At 41.3% G+C, this 21,863-nt stretch overlaps 3 protein-coding genes across 3 annotated transcripts; all 3 read right to left on the reverse strand.

Moving 5' to 3' along the window:
* Positions 1-2,290: 2,290 nt before the first annotated feature.
* pgap3 (post-GPI attachment to proteins phospholipase 3) lies at positions 2,291-7,601 on the reverse strand. Its single transcript, XM_083932347.1, has 8 exons — positions 7,193-7,601; positions 5,510-5,607; positions 5,143-5,295; positions 4,991-5,053; positions 4,379-4,440; positions 4,001-4,137; positions 3,636-3,840; positions 2,291-3,338 (listed from the first exon to the last, which is right to left on the reverse strand). Exons 1-8 carry the CDS (start codon positions 7,482-7,484, stop codon positions 3,275-3,277), a joined length of 1,074 nt encoding a protein of 357 aa, XP_083788473.1. The 5' UTR covers positions 7,485-7,601; the 3' UTR covers positions 2,291-3,274.
* A 4,802-nt stretch (positions 7,602-12,403) lies between these two features.
* Positions 12,404-15,958, reverse strand: mylpfb (myosin light chain, phosphorylatable, fast skeletal muscle b). The gene is made up of 6 exons (XM_083932858.1): positions 15,878-15,958; positions 15,136-15,234; positions 13,864-14,044; positions 13,629-13,707; positions 13,474-13,522; positions 12,404-13,377 (listed from the first exon to the last, which is right to left on the reverse strand). The coding sequence occupies exons 1-6, from the start codon at positions 15,878-15,880 to the stop codon at positions 13,276-13,278; spliced, it is 513 nt and encodes a 170-aa protein (XP_083788984.1). The 5' UTR covers positions 15,881-15,958; the 3' UTR covers positions 12,404-13,275.
* Positions 15,959-17,986: 2,028 nt separating this feature from the next.
* LOC310961009 (sesquipedalian-1-like) lies at positions 17,987-20,870 on the reverse strand. The gene is made up of 4 exons (XM_083932921.1): positions 20,827-20,870; positions 20,281-20,391; positions 19,047-19,350; positions 17,987-18,583 (listed from the first exon to the last, which is right to left on the reverse strand). Exons 2-4 carry the CDS (start codon positions 20,359-20,361, stop codon positions 18,144-18,146), a joined length of 825 nt encoding a protein of 274 aa, XP_083789047.1. The 5' UTR covers positions 20,362-20,391; positions 20,827-20,870; the 3' UTR covers positions 17,987-18,143.
* Positions 20,871-21,863: the final 993 nt, after the last annotated feature.

Here is a 21,863-nt window from a genome sequence, read left to right on the forward strand (position 1 = left end):
AATAAAGAAAGCAGTGCATGGAGAAAATATATTGTAGAATGTCATTGTGCAAAGAAATACACTTTTTTATACTTTTTGGTTTGTGAACACTTAAAAAATGCCTGGTTGACCTCATGACCCCCCAGACTGGGAATCACTGGACTAAACAAGAAGTCAACTAGCTCAACCAGCTACCACAGTAGAATGTGACTGTAGTATTAGCACTTAAAGGTCCTATATTGTAAAAAGAAAAAAACTTTCTTTATAAAGCAGGTTGAAGTTCTATATGAATATTGTGAAATGATCAAAACACTCAATCCACAGAAAAAAGGAAAAAAGGCCGCCAGGACCTCTGTATGGTTGTGATGTCACAACTACACTATACAGTATAGTATATGTAGAAAGTGAAAATGGCGCTACAGTCATTTTTCAGCTGCAATGTCGGTGCAGAGATGCCAAGAGCGCAGACCTGGAGGACCCGGAAGCGCAGACCAATCAGGGCAGACTGGGCTTAAGAGGCCTTTAAGGGCGCACTCACCCTGTCGTTCTGTACTGGGCCAAAACCGTTTTTTCAGCTAAAGCCCAGTACTTTTAAGCAGTGTGAGTGCACCCGTTCCGCGCATAACAGCCGACAGCGGGCCGACAGATGCTAAAACTGGCGTTTCAGACAAAGGGTGAATACAGGTATATTCAGACAAACAGAGTGAAATAAATAATGTATTTGAACATTAAAGCATGTTAACCTTTTCTAGTAGAAAGGACACGGCTGGACCTGAAAATGAGAAGAACATGTTTCCTTTAATTAAATGAATGAGCAGTGCAGCATAATCCTAACTTTCTCCCATTTTCCTAGATGGAGGACATACTCATGTAAACATGTTGAGCCTATAGTTATTCTTATTTAAGTAGTAAGTAATTTATTTCTCAAAGGGTCATTCACCAAAAGGTTAACCTGACTCTCGCCAGAGCTAGGTGAAGTCAAGGCGGAACGAAATTCATCTGGCGATAGTCAGGTTACCAAAGGTGACCAGCCCGCATAAACTTACGAGACACTTCAAACAAAACAGTACAGGATAGTGTCTGTATTGTCCACCCATATTTAAGCTGTTTTGGAGAACCACCGAAACAGATAATTGATCACGTCTACAGGACAAAAAGCCAAGTCTCTAGAAGGGAAAAATGACACAGACAAGTCTAATTCCTTATCAACAAAGAACATTTTTTATTTTTTTTGGTCAAATAGTAGATGTGAGGTGGAGGAAAGTGCACTCAGTTGGAGAGGTGACACAGGGCAGCAGGCAGGGGGCAGCAGATGAGTGAGGCAAGAGGAGGGATGTGGTTATTGTTGAAGAAGGAAATGAACAATGAAACGATTTACAGAAAACAAAAACTCTTTAACGCTAATTCCCCAAGAAATCTTCAACCTATTATAACAGATTTCAGTGAAATGAGCAGACAAAGTCCTTTCAGTTTTGAATATGTATATTGTCACAATTGGGCCCCAGACACCATTTCACGAATGTATGAAGTGGTTAAATAAATATGAGTACATCTGGGAATATGAACCGTTTTGGCAAAAAAACAATTAGAAAATGTACAATATAATGTTTCTTATCTCATAAGGCCAGCATCTCTCCCATGATTTCAGGAATCTTTTTGCCCCCCACACATCCTCTCCGTGTCTTTCCGTCATGCCCCCACCCCACAGGCTGTCAGCAGAGCTAAATTTACCCGTCGTCTCACACACATTCACGCAGCAAACCTACAACATACACATACATGAACTAACACCCTTACACATCAGTAGTTTTACAAAAGGATCGAGCACAATCTATCTATCTCTATCTCTCTCACACACACTCTCTCACACACACAGAGTGATTTGGTTTACAGTGGCAAAAATGTTGTGTCAAGGCAACGTGTACGCACATACTGTACTGGTCATTGTTCTCGCACAGAAACACAAAGGCATGGGCAGCGTTTCAAACAAAAACGCAAATGTACACACACACATGTACAGTCTACATATGGAAGGGAAACTTTGAGGGGTGAAGACATACGTGATATGGATTCAAGGGTTTTGGCGGCAACTCTTGAGAGGAAAAGAAAGATTTGATAACAAGAGGAAAAGACACATGTTCATTGACATACAGTATGTAAAGGCAGACATAAGAGGGAAACTGAGAATTTTACATGATGGACAGTTATCTGTACAGCGGCTGGTTGTGTGTGTCGTTCTGAGGGAATATTACAGCAAGAAATGCAACCAAACCCCCCACCCCCCCCCACACTACACCATCTAACCCCATAATTTATTAGAAACTCAGCTTTCCTGTTGCGATTTACAACTCAATCATTTTCCAATTCTCTTCACACCCAAAGGCAATCCAGGTGAATGAAAATATTTCTATTTTATGATTATCACCAGGCATGTCAACAGCATAAAAACACACAAATTGGTCAGCGATAACAGAATTTAAAAAGGCAGCTGATAAAAAATGTAAAAAGAAATGTGAAATTATAACAAAAGAAGACACGTGAGCAGCAGTGGAAACAACGCAGGCACAAAAATAAAGGTGTGATGGTGAGAAAAGAAAAAAAAACGCTGTCAGCTAGAATGTCCTCCAAACATAAACCCCCTTCCCCCTCTCTCTGTCTAGAACAATCCACTGGCTGACCCCTCCTGCCCACTTCACAAGGGGCACCTCTCTGTGTCCGCCAGCCCACTTTTGGCACAGATGGACCCTGACACATGCTGTGCCAAACACAGGAGGTTATGATGGCCTGGCGAGGGATTTGGTGCCATCTATTGTCAGCCACAGCAAACTGTTGTTTCCCGCAGAGCTAAGTGTGTCAGATTTCCAAGAAGCCTGTGAGAGTTAAATCGTGGGTTCAGGGGGATACATTTTCAAAAGCAACCGAGAGTCAAAAGAAACAGGATATGCATCCGAACCTTCACAGATCTCTGTGGCAGAACACAAAACTTTTTCCTTCATCTGGGTTTTTGCAGTTATGATAAATAGTAAAAGAACAAAGCATATTTCAGTGCAAGGCAAGGTCAAGAAGAGCACGCATCGATTGTGATCTAAAGAATAGAGAAATGACTCCACAAATAAATACTAAAATTAAAAAAAAAAAATGTATGAAATGTAAACAAAGTCTACATTGATGGAAGTCATAGTGGTGTCATGCATGTCATCTGGCAGGCTGAGCTACTTCCGGTTTCGGATGTCTGATCTGCCCTGACTGGAGAGGTGTGAGGGCGTAGGCGTGGCGAAGAGGTGATGAGCTCCTCCTACTCGACTTTAACACCCATCTTCTCTGTGTTTAGCAGGTAGAGGCTGTCGTCTATCAGGAAACTGGAGGGAGAATGAAGTAAGGATCACTTATGAGGTAAATATCTCTATAAATATTCATTTTAAAGGTCCTGTATTGTAAAAAGTGAGACACCATGTTTTTTTATTAGAATAAAGCAGCTTGAGGTGCTATATAAATACTGTGAAAGTATGAAAAGGCTCAATCCACAGAAAAAGCTCGTCTTCACAGAGAAAGAGAGACAGTTGCTAAAACGGAGCGTGAATACAGGTATAATAAAAAATGTGTCATGTTCTTCAGTAAAGCTATGAAGCAAAGGCAGAGCAGGTGAGTGGACGAACCTGTAGAAAAGGAAGTGCACTGGTATGGTGCTGAGGTGCCACACGGCGTGAGCGTCTAGGATCCAGAGCATCGGGGGGAAGTCCAGCAGCTCCAGCAGGGCCAGACCGTGCAGAAGCAGCACCACCAGGCCGCACTTCCACCAGTATGGCAGTGTCCGCCGGTTCTGCCAGCACCAACACAGCCACCACAGCAGGTTCACCATGCCTTTAAAAAAGACGAGGCACCAGAAAAGGAAACAGTCGTCAGAAACGTAGCAACTGACGACAAAAGGAACTGATATTTTGTAAGTTGTTTGAAGACTGAATATGAGTTTAGTAATGGAAAAGTACAGGTAATTATCGATGTTGTATTGCATTTGCTGTACCGATGGAGGCGTTAGCAGCCATGTTGTAGCCGTAGTCGAAACTGACAAAGGTCAAGTAGGACACATGCGAGGTAAAGGTCAAGATGAGCAGGACTCCCACCATGCTGGACACCCCGGGTCGCCTCAGACCCAACGTTCTGACAAAGAGAGCGTGAACATGACAAATGGATCAACAGGACGTGTGCTTCTCTCATATCATCGGTTACAGACTTTCAAGTAAATATTCACTGATTGTTATCACGCTTATAAATATATCAGACAGAAATGCTAACCAGGTTAAACGATTAATGGAGTTGAATGTGATATTATTTCTCCTGAGACCATATTTTCACCTTCTATCATATCATGGGACAAATGGCGGCATTTGCAGGAGCTTACCTGACGCAGCATAGGTAGATTGAGTAAAGAATGACCGCTGTGGCACAGAAATAGTCCATTTTCTGGAAGAGAATATCACAGAAACAAAAACACATTTATAAGACTTGTATGTTACTGAAAACCTGCGGCACAGAGCTGGAGGGTTTGTCAGTAATAGCATTAGGAAGTTACTGAGTAGCTAAGCTCATTAGCCAATAAAACAGAGGCACTCATCTCAGCATGCGGCCCGTCAGTTCAAGAGATAATAGAGCAGTTCTCCACTCTGTATACAATAACACACACTTTTTTCTCGGCTCATTGTTTTGGTTCGCTGGTTTGCATATCGAGTCCCAACGACTCTCACCGAGCCTCCATATAGACAGCTATCAGTGGACTGAACAGATATTTTTTTCTCTGGAGTAAGCAAACCCAACCGGGGCTGAAAGGTGAAAGATTATTAATTTAACATCAGTCAGGTAGAGAGAAAAAAAACTCTGAAAGGATGCCCATGCTGCTCCGTTTCTGCTGAAAGCGCAACTTTGCAATTCTGTTCACTGTTTGGTCATAAAAAACGTATTTTTCTGCCATCAGGTGGACAAAAAACAGAGCTTTACCAGTATCAACAAGCATTACCTCAGTGAGATAGGTGTCCCGGGTGTGAAACACTGTGGACCAGAACCAGGCATTAAGAGACACCTAAAGAAACACAAATAATTAGCATTTGGTCATGAGTGCAAAGCCATAGAAGCATATTTTATTAGTTTTTTTAATTTTCTCCATCTCACCAGAGAGAAGGCGTTGATGGTGTGGTACATGGGGCTCTGCCGTGGCACCGTGCTGCGATAGCGCAGAAGCATGAGAAGGCAAGCCAGGCCGTTCAGCAGGGAGGCCAGGGCAGAGGCTGGCTCCTCAAAACACAGGAAGCGCGCAAACGGCCACTATGGGATATGAAATACATCTCTTATAATTTCATTACATCTGACTAAAATCGATTAAAAACAAAACTCCCAACAGAGTTTTGTTCTTATACGATCTAGAGGATACGAAGCTATTTTGGCGGACAAAACCCAGCATCGCCTCCAATACAGAAGTATGATTTTGTAATGGAGTTCAGTGTGATGCACATACTGGCCTCTGTAAAAAAGCACCAACCTTGCCATGGAACTGAGGGACTCTGTACCCCTCGGCCTGGTAAAGGCCCACCGTGGTCCACATGCATTGATAGCGACAGTCATCACGACACGTCCAGCCTGGAACAACGGACGAACACAGGTCGAGTTCAAGTCAAGTTCTATTCAATAACATATTCAATGATAAAATACATCTGGGAAATGTTTTAATGAACTGTATAGAAGCTGAGTCAATCGGTTGAATCATTTTGAGTTATTTTAAGCACTAAATTCCAGACAATCTCATGTCAGCTTTTCCAATGTGAGAAATTGTTGGTTTCGCTGTTTTATATGAATGTAAACTGGATATAAAATAGTTAATGCATTGACAAAATAAAAAATAATAGTTTGTGGCAGTCCTAAAAAAGTGCACTCCTCATTTGGAGATAAGAAGGTATACTTCACAGTTTCTCTCAACTGTATCATTGTCCAAATGCTGGAGAGTTTTTAATCTCAACAAACAAACCATACAACTGTTAACGATGGAGCGGGTGGAGTTACAATAGGCCTTTTGTGACTCCTTGCACAGCCGGAAAAACTGGCTTTCAACTTTCTGTTTCAGTAAATGAAACAGTATCACGTATCAAGTAGCTTTGCTTATGAATGAAAAATTACCCCAGTAATAAAAAATGTAACCCCACGAGTTAAAGACGTATCCTTACCATTGTCACAGTAACATATTACATCCGGAAGAGAAAAATGTTTGTGGAATTTAAGTCACTTCTCAAATTCCTTTCCCTCATAAACAACTAAAAAAACTGATACAAGAATGTATTTGATGAACTTCCCTGAAGTCATATCAGTCACTTACTTTATCCTCTATTTATTCTTATTGTATAATGAATTTTCCCCTTTTGTGGTGCAATTTACTGCGTATCCTATTACAATTTGTGTTGCGCACTGTTGCCAATAAAGTTGGAATAATTTTGTTTTGTATTGAAATGTGGTTTAATTTTCACTGCGATTCGTTTGGAAGGGATCGTTCAATAAAGTTTTGAGAATATATATTTTATCTGTCAAGAATAAATCACATTTCCACAATCATTTCATGAAAGGAGGTAAAAAAGTATTTTATTCCAACTTTAAGAGCAACAGTGTATGTTGCAGTATGTCTGGTATATAAACTTTATGCGATTTATTCTGCTGGCTGAAATTGTATTGTGTATTTTTATGTCTGACTATGATTGACTTATTTTTGATGAGTAAAATAATAATAATAATAATAAATAAAAAGCCACAACATTTCTCCATGGATGAGGAAATACATATCATTGCCCTCCTATAACTCTTTCAATAAATTAAATCTAAATCTCAAATTTAAACATTTTACTTAATAGAACAAAACAATTAATTTATGCAAATATTATACCTTTATTACACATTAGGTAAATCATTGTGGTTGTTGATGATTGTGTTTAAATGTGTTTCTATTTTATCTTATTTTATGGATTTGTACTATTTTGATAATGTCCTGTATTGTTTTTTTATTGCTATTGTGCCATTTTTTTGACAACTTCAATGTATTTGACAAGTGAAGTGAATGTAAATATGAAAAACTGTCAATAAAAAAACAAAACAAAGACAGTCAGTGGATGAAATGAAGCAGGATTCCGGGCACACTGATGGAAAACCTGCAGGCTGCTAACAAGCTAAGTTACCTCCTCACCTGTCAGCGCCATGTACTGCGGCTGGGCAGACTGGAAGCCCCGTAGCCGAGCTCCGGTGCAGTTGGTCCGGACGCACTGCTTCACACAGTCTCGGTAAACCGGCTCCTTGTCGCCTTGAGATGACCGCACAGTGGTCACCGACATCAGGAGCAGGACGAAAGTGGCCGCAGCGGGGAGTCTGACAGATGTGCAGCGGGGTAACGTTACCCCCGCTGAGGCCATGGTGGCGGCGGCGGCGGGGCTCCTCGGCCCGTCAGGACTCACGAAGGCACGGCGGGACGACGGTGGCATCGATGGCTCTTCCACAGCCGACGGTCCACATTACCACACGGACATTTCTGAGTCAGTTATTGGTAACAAACCGGGCCTGGATGTGTTGCAGTGACAGTACAGTATGTCCACTGCCCCCTTTCCTTAGAGCAGGGTTAAGCTTCACACTCACACATCGTTTCCGGTTGCCATTTTTCAAAATAACACAGCAACTGGTTTGTAGAAGTTTTTATTTTTAGTGATAAAACACCGATTTACAGCTATAATAACACCCACGATCGGCTTGATCGTCCTATTTAGCTTCGATTAATAATTCTTGTTATGTTAGCCTACTCATTTGATAGATTCAGTACCTGTGTAAAAGCCACATATTGGTGGCTTTTATTTTGAAGGCAGCACTATTTTGTTGTTAACGTCACTAGGTCACGTGTTTGATCTATTGATTTTGTATGAGTATAAATATATTGATATATGGTAGCTTATTATATTATAGACTTCTGGTACTGTTGAGGAACTGGTCATGGCAGTAAAATAATCATTAAAAAAAATATGATAATCAATATCATTTAATACATATATAATCTTGAGATATATATTGCCCAACAAAGCCTAATTGCTGTAACTACGAAATCACTAATAACATGATTTCCACGCAATTTGGCCTTGAAATTATGTGGGTTAGGATTGATTTGGATAAAAAAATCTTAAATGGCAAACTAGTCAACCATAATCCATTATCAATGTGCCAAATATTCATTTATTAGGACAGTAAACTAACTTTTTTTCAAGCTTTTTTAGGCTTAAATTATTTGATAGTTACTACACTCAGGCTTTGTAGGGCAAAATGATATATATATATATATATATATATATATATATATATATATATATATATATATATATATATATATACTCCCTCACTGGGCTTGGACTGTCTGTGTCATATTAACAGGTGTCCTCCCTGTTGTGGAAAATGTCTCTGGCCTTGAATTTGAATTGAGGGCAAATATTTTCTCAGTGTATACACGCTCTAGCATCACAAATCACTTTCCACAGCCTGTCAACAATTGTGCTTTGCAAGTGGTGAATTAAATAGCCTTTTAGGTAAATCAAGTGGTTCAAAGCAGAATACTGTAGGATGGGTAGTATTTACTTCCTTTATTTTAACCCATGAAGTTGTGATTCAAAGAGCAACTAATGGGTCAAACAGTCTTAGGCAGAAAAGGTAGAAAAGTTTCGTTTAAATGTGTTTTATGCAGTATTTGCGATCTGTTGTTATTTATTTATTTGTGCATGATGGCACTATAGTGTTATCTCTACCGTTTGGTGTCTGTTATGTTGTTTATATTTTGTTATGTGACTGTACAGCACTTTGGTCAACTCTAGTTGTTGCTTTATAAATACACTTGATTTGATTGGATTTGAAAAATCACACAGTCAAGCACAGGTTTTGACCTCACAGGGTCTTTATCACAAAGAAAAAGACTGATTACACCTGGTACCCGATATGGACAAGATTGGTGAAATGGCAACAAAAACTATCATAATCATATCAAAATATGGATGTAATGGAACAAAATGAGACCATGTCTATACAAATCACAGCATGCAGGACGATGCAGTCTTCAATAATTACAATTCTGTTTATTGAAAGGTTTACAATGTATATATAAATTCATTACAGTATGAAATCTAAAGGCTTTCCCCCTGGAACAATTTTTAAAAAAAAACAATTTTCCATCTGTTTCTAAATCTTGAATATCAAACCAATGGACAATCTCTATGGCACTAGATTAACATTTATTCAGACACAATACCATATACCAATACCATATTGCATATGCATTTGTTGAAAAGACAAAATGGAGGTTGTATATTTATTTCTTCTTACAACATTTTAGCCAGTCTAGTTTTCCCAGATTGTTCAAATGCAGGAGTAGTGAAAGTGTATTTCCTACTAAAATGATGCTCGTCGCTGGAAACAACACAACACAATGAATGGTGGAGTCATGCAAGCTCAGAAGCCGCGATACGAACAAAGTAATTATTGGAGGAAAATAGAAAATAAAGGAGACAATAATGTTGTTGATGAGGATATTCACAGTCTTCTTCTTCTGGGGGTGAATGTCTTTTCCTCCAGGGTTAGATCTCCACAGGGTCCGGAAGATGGAAAAATCCCAAAATCCTACAACAGGGAGAGTCAAAGCATAAAAAAAGATTATGCTGATGGCATCCCAAGTCCCATTATCTCTGATAGCAATAGAAAGTCCAGAAATCACTGTCACAGTCCAAACACCGACAGCCGCCAGGACGATGGGAGTCAAACTCTTTCTCGCCCGATATGTAGCTGGATGAACCACAGCCAGGTAACATTCCAGACAGATACAGGTCACAAAGAGAGGCCTCCCACACAAACTGAATGAAAATATGAAGGATAGAAATGTGTCATGTGCAGCGTTTCGCCAATGTGGTAGCATATACAACTCTGGTAGAAGACCGAGCGAATAAAGCCCATCCATGACAGTGAGATTTGATATAAAGACATCATTGGGAGAGAATGGTGTTCCTTTTCTTCCTTTCTGAAAAAGGTCCAAAAATAAGGCAACAGCTCCAGGAAATTCAAAAACACACGATAATAAATTGACACATGTCCAGAAGATAATTCCCCCCTGTTCGTCTTTACAATGATCGATATAAGCTGTTGCATTAGAGTAGTCAGAGATGTTAATTAACTGAGACATTTAGATTCGTGGAGGTTATTTTATATTTAAAAAAAAGTACTTTCCAACTTTCTTTCACTCTCTTATTAACCAGCTGAAAGCACCTGCAGCCCCTGAACAAACCAAGCTGATGTCTCGCTATTTGTAAAAGAGAATATGCCCAGCTGTGTTTGAGAGAGTACTCTTGGTTTGAATAATGTAGATGTGGCTCTAAAAAATGTACAAGGCGCACCACTATCATCTTTCACATCTGTCCACAGACATTTTGAATCAGATTTGAATGAATTTTACTGTCAAATCAGTAAGAAAAAAAGGAACGTGACATATTATTACACATTACCTTCGTTCAACAAGTGAGTGAAGTATAACCTCTTGGATGTGTCTTATATGTTTCAAATAAACAAATCCACATGGAGAACTTTGAAAAATACAACAGAAACACATCTAAAAGTCGGGTCATGTTAAGTTAAATGTCTGAGTTTCCATCCACTCATTTAAACATCGTTTTTTATATTGATTGGGATTGACTGAGGAGTGAGGGGGCAGTGAATAGTGACAATGTGCTGTCATTAAAAGAGACATTATGAAACAAAAGTGTCCCTAGAAAAACAAAATACATTACAATATCTGACTCCTGAAATAGATTGTACAGTCATGCTAGCGTCTCTGTGAGGCTGTACACAGTATACTTTGAGGCAAATGCCAACAATGCTAACGTAATGATGTGCAGGTACTGAATGTTCCCTAGGGGCCTCTATTGTAACAAGTGGAATTTCCATGTCTTTTTTTTTCATCATAAAGCAGGTTGAGATGCTGTATAAATGTAAAACGCTCTATTCGCAGGGAAATGCGCACAGCCCATAATCAGAAATGATGCCTTTAAATGAGCTGTCAGGACTTCTGTGCCATGCTTAATATATGCTACAGTCATCTACATTCATTCCCCAGCTGCAGTGATGTTGCAGACACCGAGTGCGCAGAAGAAGAAGAATTCCTTTATTAGTCCCGCGAATGGGGAAATTCAATTTTCACTCTATTATTTTTCATTTTCCACACACACAGGCCCGAAATACACACACATGCACAGACAGGACCTTTATACATGCAACCAATGGAGAAATGTTAGAGGTTCGGTGCCTTGCTCAACAGCACCTCGGCAGTGCCCAGGAGATGAACTGGCACCTCTCCAGCCACCAGTAAGCACTCCATTCATGGTCCACACAGGGACTCGAACCGGCAACCCTCCGGTTACCAGCCCAGTCACCTATGGAATGAGCTACACGGAAATGCTGAACAATCAGAGCAGACTGGGGTTTCTTCAGGAGGGGGTCTTAAAGAGACAGTCGCTAAAACAGAGCGTTTCAGACAGACAGGTGAATACAGGGGAATTCAGACAGACAGTAGGAGAAAATTAATGTGTTTTTGAACATTAAAACCTGCAAACATGTTCTGGTAGAAGGGAAAAATATAAATATTAACTTGAAAACGACCTTGATATTTCCCCTTTAATTTGCAAAAAAATTGAAAAAAACCCGTTGTGGTTCATATATTTGAGTTTAGTCCTTAGCCAAGTTATTCTTGTATTGTTAAGTGATTCTATCATTTTGTCCCTCTGTCCTGCACACGGGTTGAAGCTGCATGGAGAAATGACTTTGCTGCAATTCAGCATTGAATAGACTTTTAGTTTTGACCAGCACTTATCTACAATTTTTCACCTTTTAAAAGTACCCCATCTCAAATGTAATGCTTCGCCATATCCTTCTTGTAGTCAGTAAAAAAGCTATACTGTGGTGGTGGCGTTGGCTTACCGACCATCTGATGTGGTGTGCACATTTAAGCACAGAATCCAGGAAGCCTTTCCACAATTATGGAATTTACAGGGTGGATGGTTTTATATCTTTAACGTGTCCACAATTTGGTATTTCTTTTCTTCCTTAATTAACAAGATTAAACTTTTGGTACATCACTCATCTCTTTGTCTGTATGGAGTGGTTGGGAGGGAAAGAGGGAGTCACAGCCCTGGAGGGCATGAGTTATACAACCTTGGGAGGGGAGAGGTCTATATGAGTGACAGCACTGATGCACTGATGCACTGATGCACAGATGCGTGTGAGGTAGGGATTTAAAAGTCAGTGTGCAGTCAGTTCTCTCAGCCAACCAGCAGCGTCATCACCCGAGTCCCCACTTATACCAACAGACACAGCGTAATACGAAAGATAGTGGATTTTATTTGTGCTTCTTTATTCGTTACAGACGCAATCACAACAACAGGAGAGAAACAACGGTGAGAGGGAGGAAGAAGAGTTGGAAAACAAAGACGTTTTACTTTTGTTCATTTCTTTCCTGCCTCCCGCTCACCATCTTTCACCATCTCTTTCTCTATTTACAAGATTTGACAAAATCTTTCCTATTTTTCACTGCGACTTTTCCTTTCATACCTGAGTTTAAGAGAGGGAGAGACAGATTAAAAAGAGGGGGGGTAGGCAAACTATTATAGTACAGTACGCCCTCTCTTTTACCTTGCACTCCTCTCTATTATAAACAAAGGGACAAATCCATGAAACACTGTGTCAAGTTGAGACTAACAGACCACTTGGGTCAGGCTGCTTTACTTGTTTCAAGTAAATGACTGTGCATGCACCACAGCACCCAAGAGACACTTTCTGACTGACCGCTGTACACACTGGACTGCATATGCGTACACGCTTTGTGTAGGTATGATGCATGCACTGCTGGCCTCAACACAAGACAGAATGAGTGATGGGGGAAAAGAAGGAGGAACAAAAGGCAGGGACGGAGATAGAGAGAGAGTTTCAGTGCCACAAGATTATTTTTATTGAAAATAATCCCATGTCCCCCTGCTGGTACTCACACACAGACAACCCCAAAGCCTTCAGTCCTCTCACTGAGTATCTCGATAAAGGAGATAAGTCTTTTCTGAGTGAGCTGGCAAGCGGAAAGAGTGGGCCGGCGGGGTGGGGGTCGCTAAAGTGTGCAAGGAAGCCACGTTGTCGTCGGAGAGGAGGGGAGTGTGTAGATGGTGGGTAGGCTATTGGTTTTTTAACGGAGGTAGAGGTCTTGAGAGGTGGATTTTACTCCTCCTTGTCCTCTCCGTGTGTGATGACGTAGCAGATGTTCTTGTAGTCCACATTGCCAGCCACATCAGGGGGGAAAGCAGCCCACAGGTTGGTCATCTGCAGGGGGGAGATATTGAAGAAAAATGGCTTACAACCCGAAAAAACTGAAGCAAACTTCGCATGTTAACTACAGACAAAGACGGATCAGCTCACCTCCTCAGCGGTGAACCTGTCGCACTGGGTGGTCAGGAGCTCCTCAAGGCTGGAGAGAGAAAATGGAGCAGAATGGATATCATATGGTTTATCTTGATTCCAGAAGAAGAGTTTACACTGTTATATATGGTACTATGTGGTTAAAAAGCCCTTACAATTCCTTCTTGATGGCGCCAGTGCCCTCGGGGTCCAGGACCTTGAAAGCGCTCACGATGACGTCCTCGGGATCAGCACCTAAAGTGAAGCAGCTAATTAGTCTAAATTATCAAGTAGAAAAATAACAAGACTTGAATAAAGAATCCTGGATTACATGTGGAGGGGGATCTACAAAATAAGACAAAAAGCAAGGAAGCCTTGAGCTGTGAGAATGAATACGTCATGTTAACGCACCCTTCAGCTTCTCGCCGAACATGGTCAGGAAGACGGTGAAGTTGATGGGGCCGCTGGCCTCCTTCACCATGGCCTCGAGCTCCTCATTCTTCACATTCAGTTGGCCCATGGTGGCCAGCACGTCCCTGAGATCGTCTTTGCTGATGATGCCATCTCTGTTCTGGTCGATGATTGTGAAAGCCTGGTAGTTAAGTAAAGAGAGGAGAGGTTAGTTAGTGAATAAAAATACAGCTGATGCATTGTGGCTAATCCAAAGGCTTACCGCCTCCTTAGATGAAATTCATAAGCCCTCAAACTATAAACTACAAGTTATTAAAACTGTGAAAATTGAGATCCTCACACTTTTCACAAGTCCTCGTTATAAGACTCACTTATGATAATTATTTGCGCGAGACAGCTTGCCAACATAAACGTGTAAATGCAAAGGCGCTCTCCACCTCTCGTCCCACATAGCTGGGCGTAGCACCCAGTGAAACCAAAGATGGCATTGGGAACCTTTTGGGACTTGGCAGCTGGTCGACCACTTGTCTTTCTAAGGTGTTAAAATGGTCTCGGAATGTGAGACAAGCCCGTTGCGACATTTAAGGAGAAGGTATTGATTACAGCTGTCACCCCCACCCCTCCTTTTTTCCCCCTTGTGACTAAATCTGATGACCCTGTCCCCGATGTTATTTCAGCTAAGCTACTGTCTATTATTATTATCTATCTAGTATTGTCTTTTCTTTGTAGGAAATAAGAAAAACCCCAGAGGGACTTACTGCAATCTAATTACAACACTCATTTCCTAGTTGAGAAAAATCATACATCGTTAATTATTCTAAAACTTTCTTTCTTTCCTTCTTTTTCAGGTTTTCTTAAGACTTCGAATATTTCATATTTTGACTACAATGAGCCCCTCTTTGCTGATTTGATTAATATTACTGTCCACCAGCTGTTGGGAGGCATTCCAGTGGGGTCACAGACTGAGTGTTTCGAGTCTCTGAGGAGGATTGCTGAGCTGCCCCGGTGAAGATGTGGCTGATGTCATCAGAAAAAAATCTCTGATTTACTGTCCTGTCAAGCTGATGAGGATATTCTCGCTCGCATACAGCCACCTGATCAGGTCTATAGCGTCCTCCCATTATCTCAGAGGTCAAATGATACATGGAGCCACAGCAGTGTACAAAATGTACCTTTTCTAACATGGCCCAGAGAGATCTCAATGTATAGGCCACTACTAGAAAACTTCAGCTTTGATGTACGTGTTATTAGATGCGATGAGAAATATTTTACCTCCTTGTACTCCTGGATCTGGCTCTGCTCAAACATGGAGAACACATTGGAGGATCCACCCTCACCCTGCTGCTGCCTCCTCTTGGCTTTCTTGGGTGCCTGGGAAATGTAAGGTGAAGTACATTACACTTTAACATCAAACAAACAGTCTTCACTATAAGATGCAGTGAATCAGGCTGTCAAGGACGACCAAAGGAGTCATAAATAGCTTGTTTCAGTAACTTCTACATCCGTATTGTTGTGATAAACTAAAGAATGCTCAAAAAAGTCTAATCAAACAGATTATCTGATTGTTTTTGCCAAATTGCCAAACAATTTACACATTTTTGTCATGAAGAGTTTCTTTTCCCTCAAAAGAAATCTATCAATGTTTAATCTATTACCCAATTTAGGGTAAAATACAATGGAATGGCTTTGGGGACTATTATAGGAATAAGAGTACGAATAGGAATATGAATTATAACAAAAATAAGAATAAGAATAAGCCAGTGATCCCAAAAACATTTTGTATTTCTGTATTTCATCATGATTAAGGTTTGACATGTTAGCCAAAGTTTAACTCAAGCCGGCAAATAAAAGATAAAACTGGGTCCAAATCCACAGTTTGGGATGTTGAGTTCAAGACGACTGTTGGTAATCCAGATATCAAATGTGTCAGTGATGCTTTCATCTCATCAGTTTAGTGCAGATAAGATCCTAGATCCCTAGAGACTGCTCTTCTGAGGAACATGGCCACACTCACCATCTCTCAAGTTTGTGGGGTTGTTGGTGGTCAAGAAGAGAAGCCTACGCCAAGCCGATGTGACTGACATGTAAGCTTTGGGCCATAGGGGCCTTATATACTAGCCCATTGGGGGCTAACTTTAGCCACACCATCAGGTTTGGCAGGAAAACAGAGCTGAAGGGAAAGTAACAGAAAGAGGGAGGAGTGAAGAGGTGGCGGGGCGGATCGGCTTACCGATGCTCCAAAATAGGCCCCAGGAGTCTTGGAATGAGGTGAATTCAATGCCAACACACAGGCCTGACTTTGGTGTCATGTCATGGTGTGGACTAATATGGCCAAACTGACTGACAGAACATGCTGAGGGACAACTCATCTGCCTTGATAACAACCTTCTTTTTCATCCTGACACTGAGCGTCTTTGTTGTGGCTATTTTTGTTTCTTTTCTTTCCGCCGTGAGAGAACAAAACCGGGCGCATGATGACAGGCTGTTGTTGCTATACTCCTTCGATACACACACACACACAGGCACACACACACACGCGCATACACACGTATTGGATTAACAGTAATTATCAGCCAAGAGCTGCAGGGTGCCAACATGTACTCACAGTTAACATATCCTGAAGTCATCACCTGTCTAAATGATAGGTTTGGTCTAAGCCCGCTACCAGATCACTAGTAGCCAACAGGGTTTATAAACAGTCATGAAACTTGAAAACAGCTGGCTAATGGACTCTGGTCCAGATCCAACAATGACACGCGACCACTCGGCATCTACAGACACTGACCTTGCATCAATGAGAAATGTAAACAGTCCTGTAATACCGACACATGTGACAGGAAATACCACACGGAAATACTGAATGTATTCTGTTTGGAAAAAGAACTTTTAAACTTCTACAAGCTGCACATTAGTTTCTTTCCTGTGCTGCTTCGCGGCTTTGTGCACTGGTAGAAGAAGACATTCACAGTTAGGGAAAACAAAGAAAAAGTTCAGATATTGCCAGTAAACTTTTCCTTCAAAGCACATTTTCTAATATTTAACCTCTGTGTAACGGGAGGACCTGTTTATGTCTGTTTCTGTGACAACAAGTCAATCTGTGATGGGAAACAACAAATGATGATCGGACTAAGTAAGCAGCTTTCCCACCATGGTGCACTAATTTGGGTCACTCCTGGAGGTTCCCAGTATAGTTGCTTTAGAAAAGGAGAACAGTGGCCCACCCACTTATCTCCATATATGAGCTCCATAGGCTGCCATCAATCACACGGATGTACAGCCAAGGTATGTATCGGGATCCAACACCAGCCTGAGGGAACAATATGTCTTTTTAAAAAAACATTTTTTATGTTGGTTTTATCTGATCCAAGATCCTGCAAGTGATTATCTATTTGTTCAGATAATTGTTTGCAGAGCAGCAAACAGAAGTTAGATCCTAGGCAGAGAAGGTCAGCAGAGCAGCCACTTCAAGCAAGGGCTTGAAGGTGAGAGAGGGAGAAAGAGACCAAGCTCCGTCAAAGACCATAAAAACAAGACAGCTGTAGAGACTGAAATAGAGCTGCCTCCCCCCACCATTCTTTCTCAGCCATTTTGACTCTCTTCTAAAATTCGGCAGACTTCGCCCTTCTTGACAGATTTGACCCCCCCACTACAACTGCGACACCTTTTTTTACCCACAGTCACTGGCCTGCTTTGAAGTGAATGGTGTGAAACTTTAATCCATGGGTATGTAGAAGACATGGGTATTTAAGTGATCAATAACATCTGACTGCTGAATAACAGGGCTCAGAAATCTCAGGGATGAAAAACAAGTGCTTACCAAGAAAGAAAGCATCTAGTGTCTCGTAATCCTGTTTATTTTTTGTTGCTTGGTCCTGATTTAAAAAAATCGTTTGGCAAAATTCTTGCACAACTGTTAGTATTTGGATAACACTGAACAATTGAGAAGTTAAGCTGCTTTTTCTAAAGGAACTTGCAGGATTTTGGTGCCCAACCCAACTATTTCGGTACATGTAGGTAGACTAGATGGACTAGTTAGAGGATATAAAACTCAATTAGAGGCCACATCTTCAGTAAATGTTTTAAAAATGACTTCACTGTAATAAGAAACAAAGACCACTAGAGCATGAGATCATTTATTGACTCAATGGTATAAGAAACGACAAATATATACAAATATGTCAAAAATATGTCAACAACAGCTGTTGTAGTTATAGGTCATATTTACATAATAGATTTGCAAAGCAACCACGGGTCCCGAAATGAAGGTTTGGACACATTTATTATCCAAAATCGATTAAGTTTCCAGCCTGAACGACTTCATCATCAGCTCGTCCCCTCTTCAGCCAATCAGCAATCAGTTCCTTCACCTCTTTCCCATAGTCTTCATGCAATTTAGTGAATTCCTCCTTAGTGCCAAAACAGACCCCTGCCCACTCCCCCAGAGGCGGAGCAGGAGCGTTAAAAGGCACCACGTTTGCGCTCCTCTTGGGCCACAGTTTGGGAGATTTTTTATGGGATGATTTCGTGGGAATGGTCAGAGCTTGAAGCATCTGACTGGAGCTCGGAGTGAATCCTGCCGCTCCCGCACCCGCTGATGAATTCAGGGGTAGCGTTGAAGATTGTCTGCTCTGATAGGCTGCAGGATATCCCGCTTCTGGTGTGTTGAAATTTGGCATGACGAAAGGGTTGGCTGGTTCACCGGAGGACTCGCCTAATGCATCTGTGGAAAGAGCAGTGCCAAACAGAGAAATACATAAATAACCAAACAGATGAAGTGACTCGAAAGCTGCTTACATGGCACTTTAATTACAAAATCCTATAAAATAGATTTACTTCCGATCTAATGATACACAAGCGAGCGTCGAAGGCAAAGGAGTCCCTTAGTCAAGTTCTTACTTTATTGGGTTTTATTACACTTTCGATCAGGTTTAGTGCAAATTGTATTACATATTCATGAAGCGATTACATCACTGGGTGCTATTATGAGGTGATGAAATTTAGATTATTTAAGACATGACTGATTGTGTTCAGAATGTCTGCACAGACTGACATTATGTACCATGATGTGCTGGCGTCTGATGTGGAGGCTGTAAACGTCCTCACACAGCTGCTCTCTAGAACAAAGGCAGCTCTGTTTCACCCACAGATAAATAAAAGAGGCTCCAGCCCTTTCTGCCTCTCACCTCTGTACTTCTTCTCCAGGTCCATCACCAGCAGAGCCAGGTAGCTGTGGTTGGCCGACAGCAGGGCTTTGATCCAGCTCTCCTGACTGGCCTGGTCCTCCGCTGCAAACTTGTACGTTCTCAGCCCTGGCTCACTCCACACCAGGGAGAAGGCGAACTGCTCGTCGGACTCGCACAGCTGGACGGTGCAGCCCTCCAGAACAATCACTCCTATCACGTCCCGGTCAGCGGGCCGGTCCTTGTAGAAGAGGAGGTTCCCCTTCAGCACGAACCAGCGCTTCTGATAGGAAGTCTTTATCTCGCCCTGTGTGACAATTGTGCCATCTAAGGTTTACGGCCTCATGTACAAACATGTCTTACACAACTCCTTTTGTGAAATAAGAAGTTTACTGGGGGGTTAAAGGCTACAGAGTGTTTTGTGACATTCACCAAAAACTGAAATCGCATTTTTATTGTTTGTTTCTATGTGCTTAAAAATGAAAGCTGCGTGGATTGACAGCTTTCCAGGTGACACAAGCCTTCAAGCAATTTGTTATATTTCATTACATGTACTTTTATTTGCCTGATTTGAATTCATTGTAGAGCTTTTACGTTTTACTCCTTATTATCCCATGTAAAACACTTGGTAACTGTTTGGAAAGGTGCCTAAAATTAAAGTCATGAACATAATGTGTCAAATAATTCAGCCAAAGTGGTTCTTGTTGGGTGTGTTTAAAACCTCAGTGTACTTTTGTTGTCGTTACTGTCTAATTCCTCCTAAATTTGGTTATGATTAAGTGATTGTGTGATTATGTGATGATTACTAAGTCTGCGAAGGATTACTAAGTGTGCGAAGGAGAGGTACCGCAGGTCCTTCCTTCCTGCTGCTGTAAGACGTTACAATCACCACTGCTCCCAATAGACTATTGACCTCATCCTGTTACCTGCACTGTGCAATATGCCTGTACTATGGGCACTTCTGCTTTTTGCACTATTTGGACTTATTTAATCATATTTATTCACTCCATATCACATTTTTACAAACAAACAAAACAAGAACAACTGCACTACATCATGTGGATATGTACATATGTCTATTTCTATTTCATCCCTTATTAAATTTAACTTTATTGCTTATTTTGCTATTTTTTATCTTATTTTGTCCTATTCTGTTGCTGCTGTGACAAAAGAATTTCCCCGTCTGCGGGACATTAAAGGTTTCCTGATTCTGATTCTGGTTCTGAAAATGCCCTACCTTCTTGTTGAGGTAACCTTCTTTGTCCACTGGTGAAGAGCAGGATTCAAAATAGGTGACAATTTTTTCATCAATCTTCATTTCAACATCACAGGCTGCTTTGACCTGAACCTGCAACACAGACAAGACAACAGTTACAGCACTGTAGCCTCTCCTACTTCCTCATCGATTCCTTCTTATGTTTAGATGTTGATGGAGAACTAATATTAACAGCTTAATAATAAGCCCCTGGCTTTCTTTTCCGTGTTGCAACAAGGAAATGTTCCACACGTCAAATGTTATACTTCTGAAAACAGTCGAGCACACCGTTTAATATCGTTAATATTTAGTTGTAAACCAGCCAAATTGACCGCCATTAATAACACGCCAACTGTTCTTAAGGCGGCAGCGTATTTTACCTTCCGTGTTACCGTCTGCGCCACTGCACCACAACAAGAACTGACTGGTGGAGTTCAGTTTCCCGTTTGTAACATGTTCCACTTTAACTCGAGAGAAACTTACGAGAAGAGACTGTTTCTCACTTCCACATGGTTCTTGTTTACTCACCTTCCAGAAGCGTGCAACTGTAGTTTCCTCTCCTCTCCTGCGGGTGTGTGTCAATCACTTCCTGGTAGCGAAAGGTGAGTGCAGCTCCACGTCAACAGCTGTGCTCACTATCACTACATCCTGATGCTGCCTTAGATCAGGCCTCTGATGCCGAGACACCACCCTGCGTCCAGTGCACATGCATATGCGTGGATATGTCCATAAATACAGATGTTCTATCATTATTAGCAGTCATATTTCTATTATTATTACCACTGTTATTGTAATTACTAATATGATTCTACTACAGTATATCCACTGCTACAACTATTAACATTTCTATTATCATTACTGCAATTATTGCATGGATATCATTCTACTATACCCACTGCTATACCATATTTCTACTGTCAGTATATTACTTAAAGTAGTCATATGTATATTGTTATGAGTGATTTTACTGCTATTATTGCTACTATTGTACAGAGCCCTTGAAGTCCCAAAAGATAATATATTTCATCTCATCTTCAACCTCTTATCCGGGGTCGGGTCGCGGGGGCAGCAGCTTTAGCAGGGAACCCCAAACTTCCCTTTCCCGGGCCACATTAACCAGCTCTAACTGGGGGATCCCAAGGCGTTCCCAGGCCAGTGTGGAGATATAATCTCTCCACCTAGTCCTGGGTCTTCCCCGAGGCCTCCTCCCAGCTGGACGTGCCTGGAACACCTCCCTAGGGAGGCGCCCAGGGGGCATCCTTACTAGATGCCCGAACCACCTCAACTGGCTCCTTTCAACGCAAAGCAGCAGCGGCTCTACTCCGAGTTCCTCACGGATGGATGAACTTCTCACCCTATCTCTAAGGGAGACTCCTCCTGAGAAAACCCATTGCTTGTACCCGCGACCTCGTAAGATATATATATATATATTTTTAAATATCACCTTTTGGGACTGTAGGGGCTCCATACTATTTATAACATTCTAGTAATCCTCTATCCACTGCCATTATTATTATTTGTCATCTTTGTATTGTTATCATGGTTGTTAATATTATTGTGGTTGC

This window comes from Echiichthys vipera (assembly GCF_963691815.1).
Source record: "Echiichthys vipera genome assembly, chromosome: 18".
Classification (NCBI taxonomy): Eukaryota; Metazoa; Chordata; class Actinopteri; order Perciformes; family Trachinidae; genus Echiichthys; species Echiichthys vipera.

Coding starts and splice junctions, on each gene's coding strand:
- pgap3 (XM_083932347.1), bottom strand. CDS start 7,484: ATGCCACCGTCGTCCCGCCGTGCCTTCGTGAGTCCTGACGGGCCGAGG. Junction 5,608..7,192: donor GCAGTACATGGCGCTGACAG/GTGAGGAGGTAA, acceptor CCGTTGTTCCAG/GCTGGACGTGTCGTGATGAC. Junction 4,441..4,990: donor GGGACACCTATCTCACTGAG/GTAATGCTTGTT, acceptor ATTCTCTTCCAG/AAAATGGACTATTTCTGTGC.
- mylpfb (XM_083932858.1), bottom strand. Junction 13,708..13,863: donor GTTCGGCGAGAAGCTGAAGG/GTGCGTTAACAT, acceptor GCTTCACTTTAG/GTGCTGATCCCGAGGACGTC. Junction 13,378..13,473: donor ACAGGTTCACCGCTGAGGAG/GTGAGCTGATCC, acceptor TCCCCCCTGCAG/ATGACCAACCTGTGGGCTGC.
- LOC310961009 (XM_083932921.1), bottom strand. CDS start 20,361: ATGAAGATTGATGAAAAAATTGTCACCTATTTTGAATCCTGCTCTTCA. Junction 19,351..20,280: donor AAGGTTACCTCAACAAGAAG/GTAGGGCATTTT, acceptor ATTGTCACACAG/GGCGAGATAAAGACTTCCTA. Junction 18,584..19,046: donor CCTGGAGAAGAAGTACAGAG/GTGAGAGGCAGA, acceptor CTCTTTCCACAG/ATGCATTAGGCGAGTCCTCC.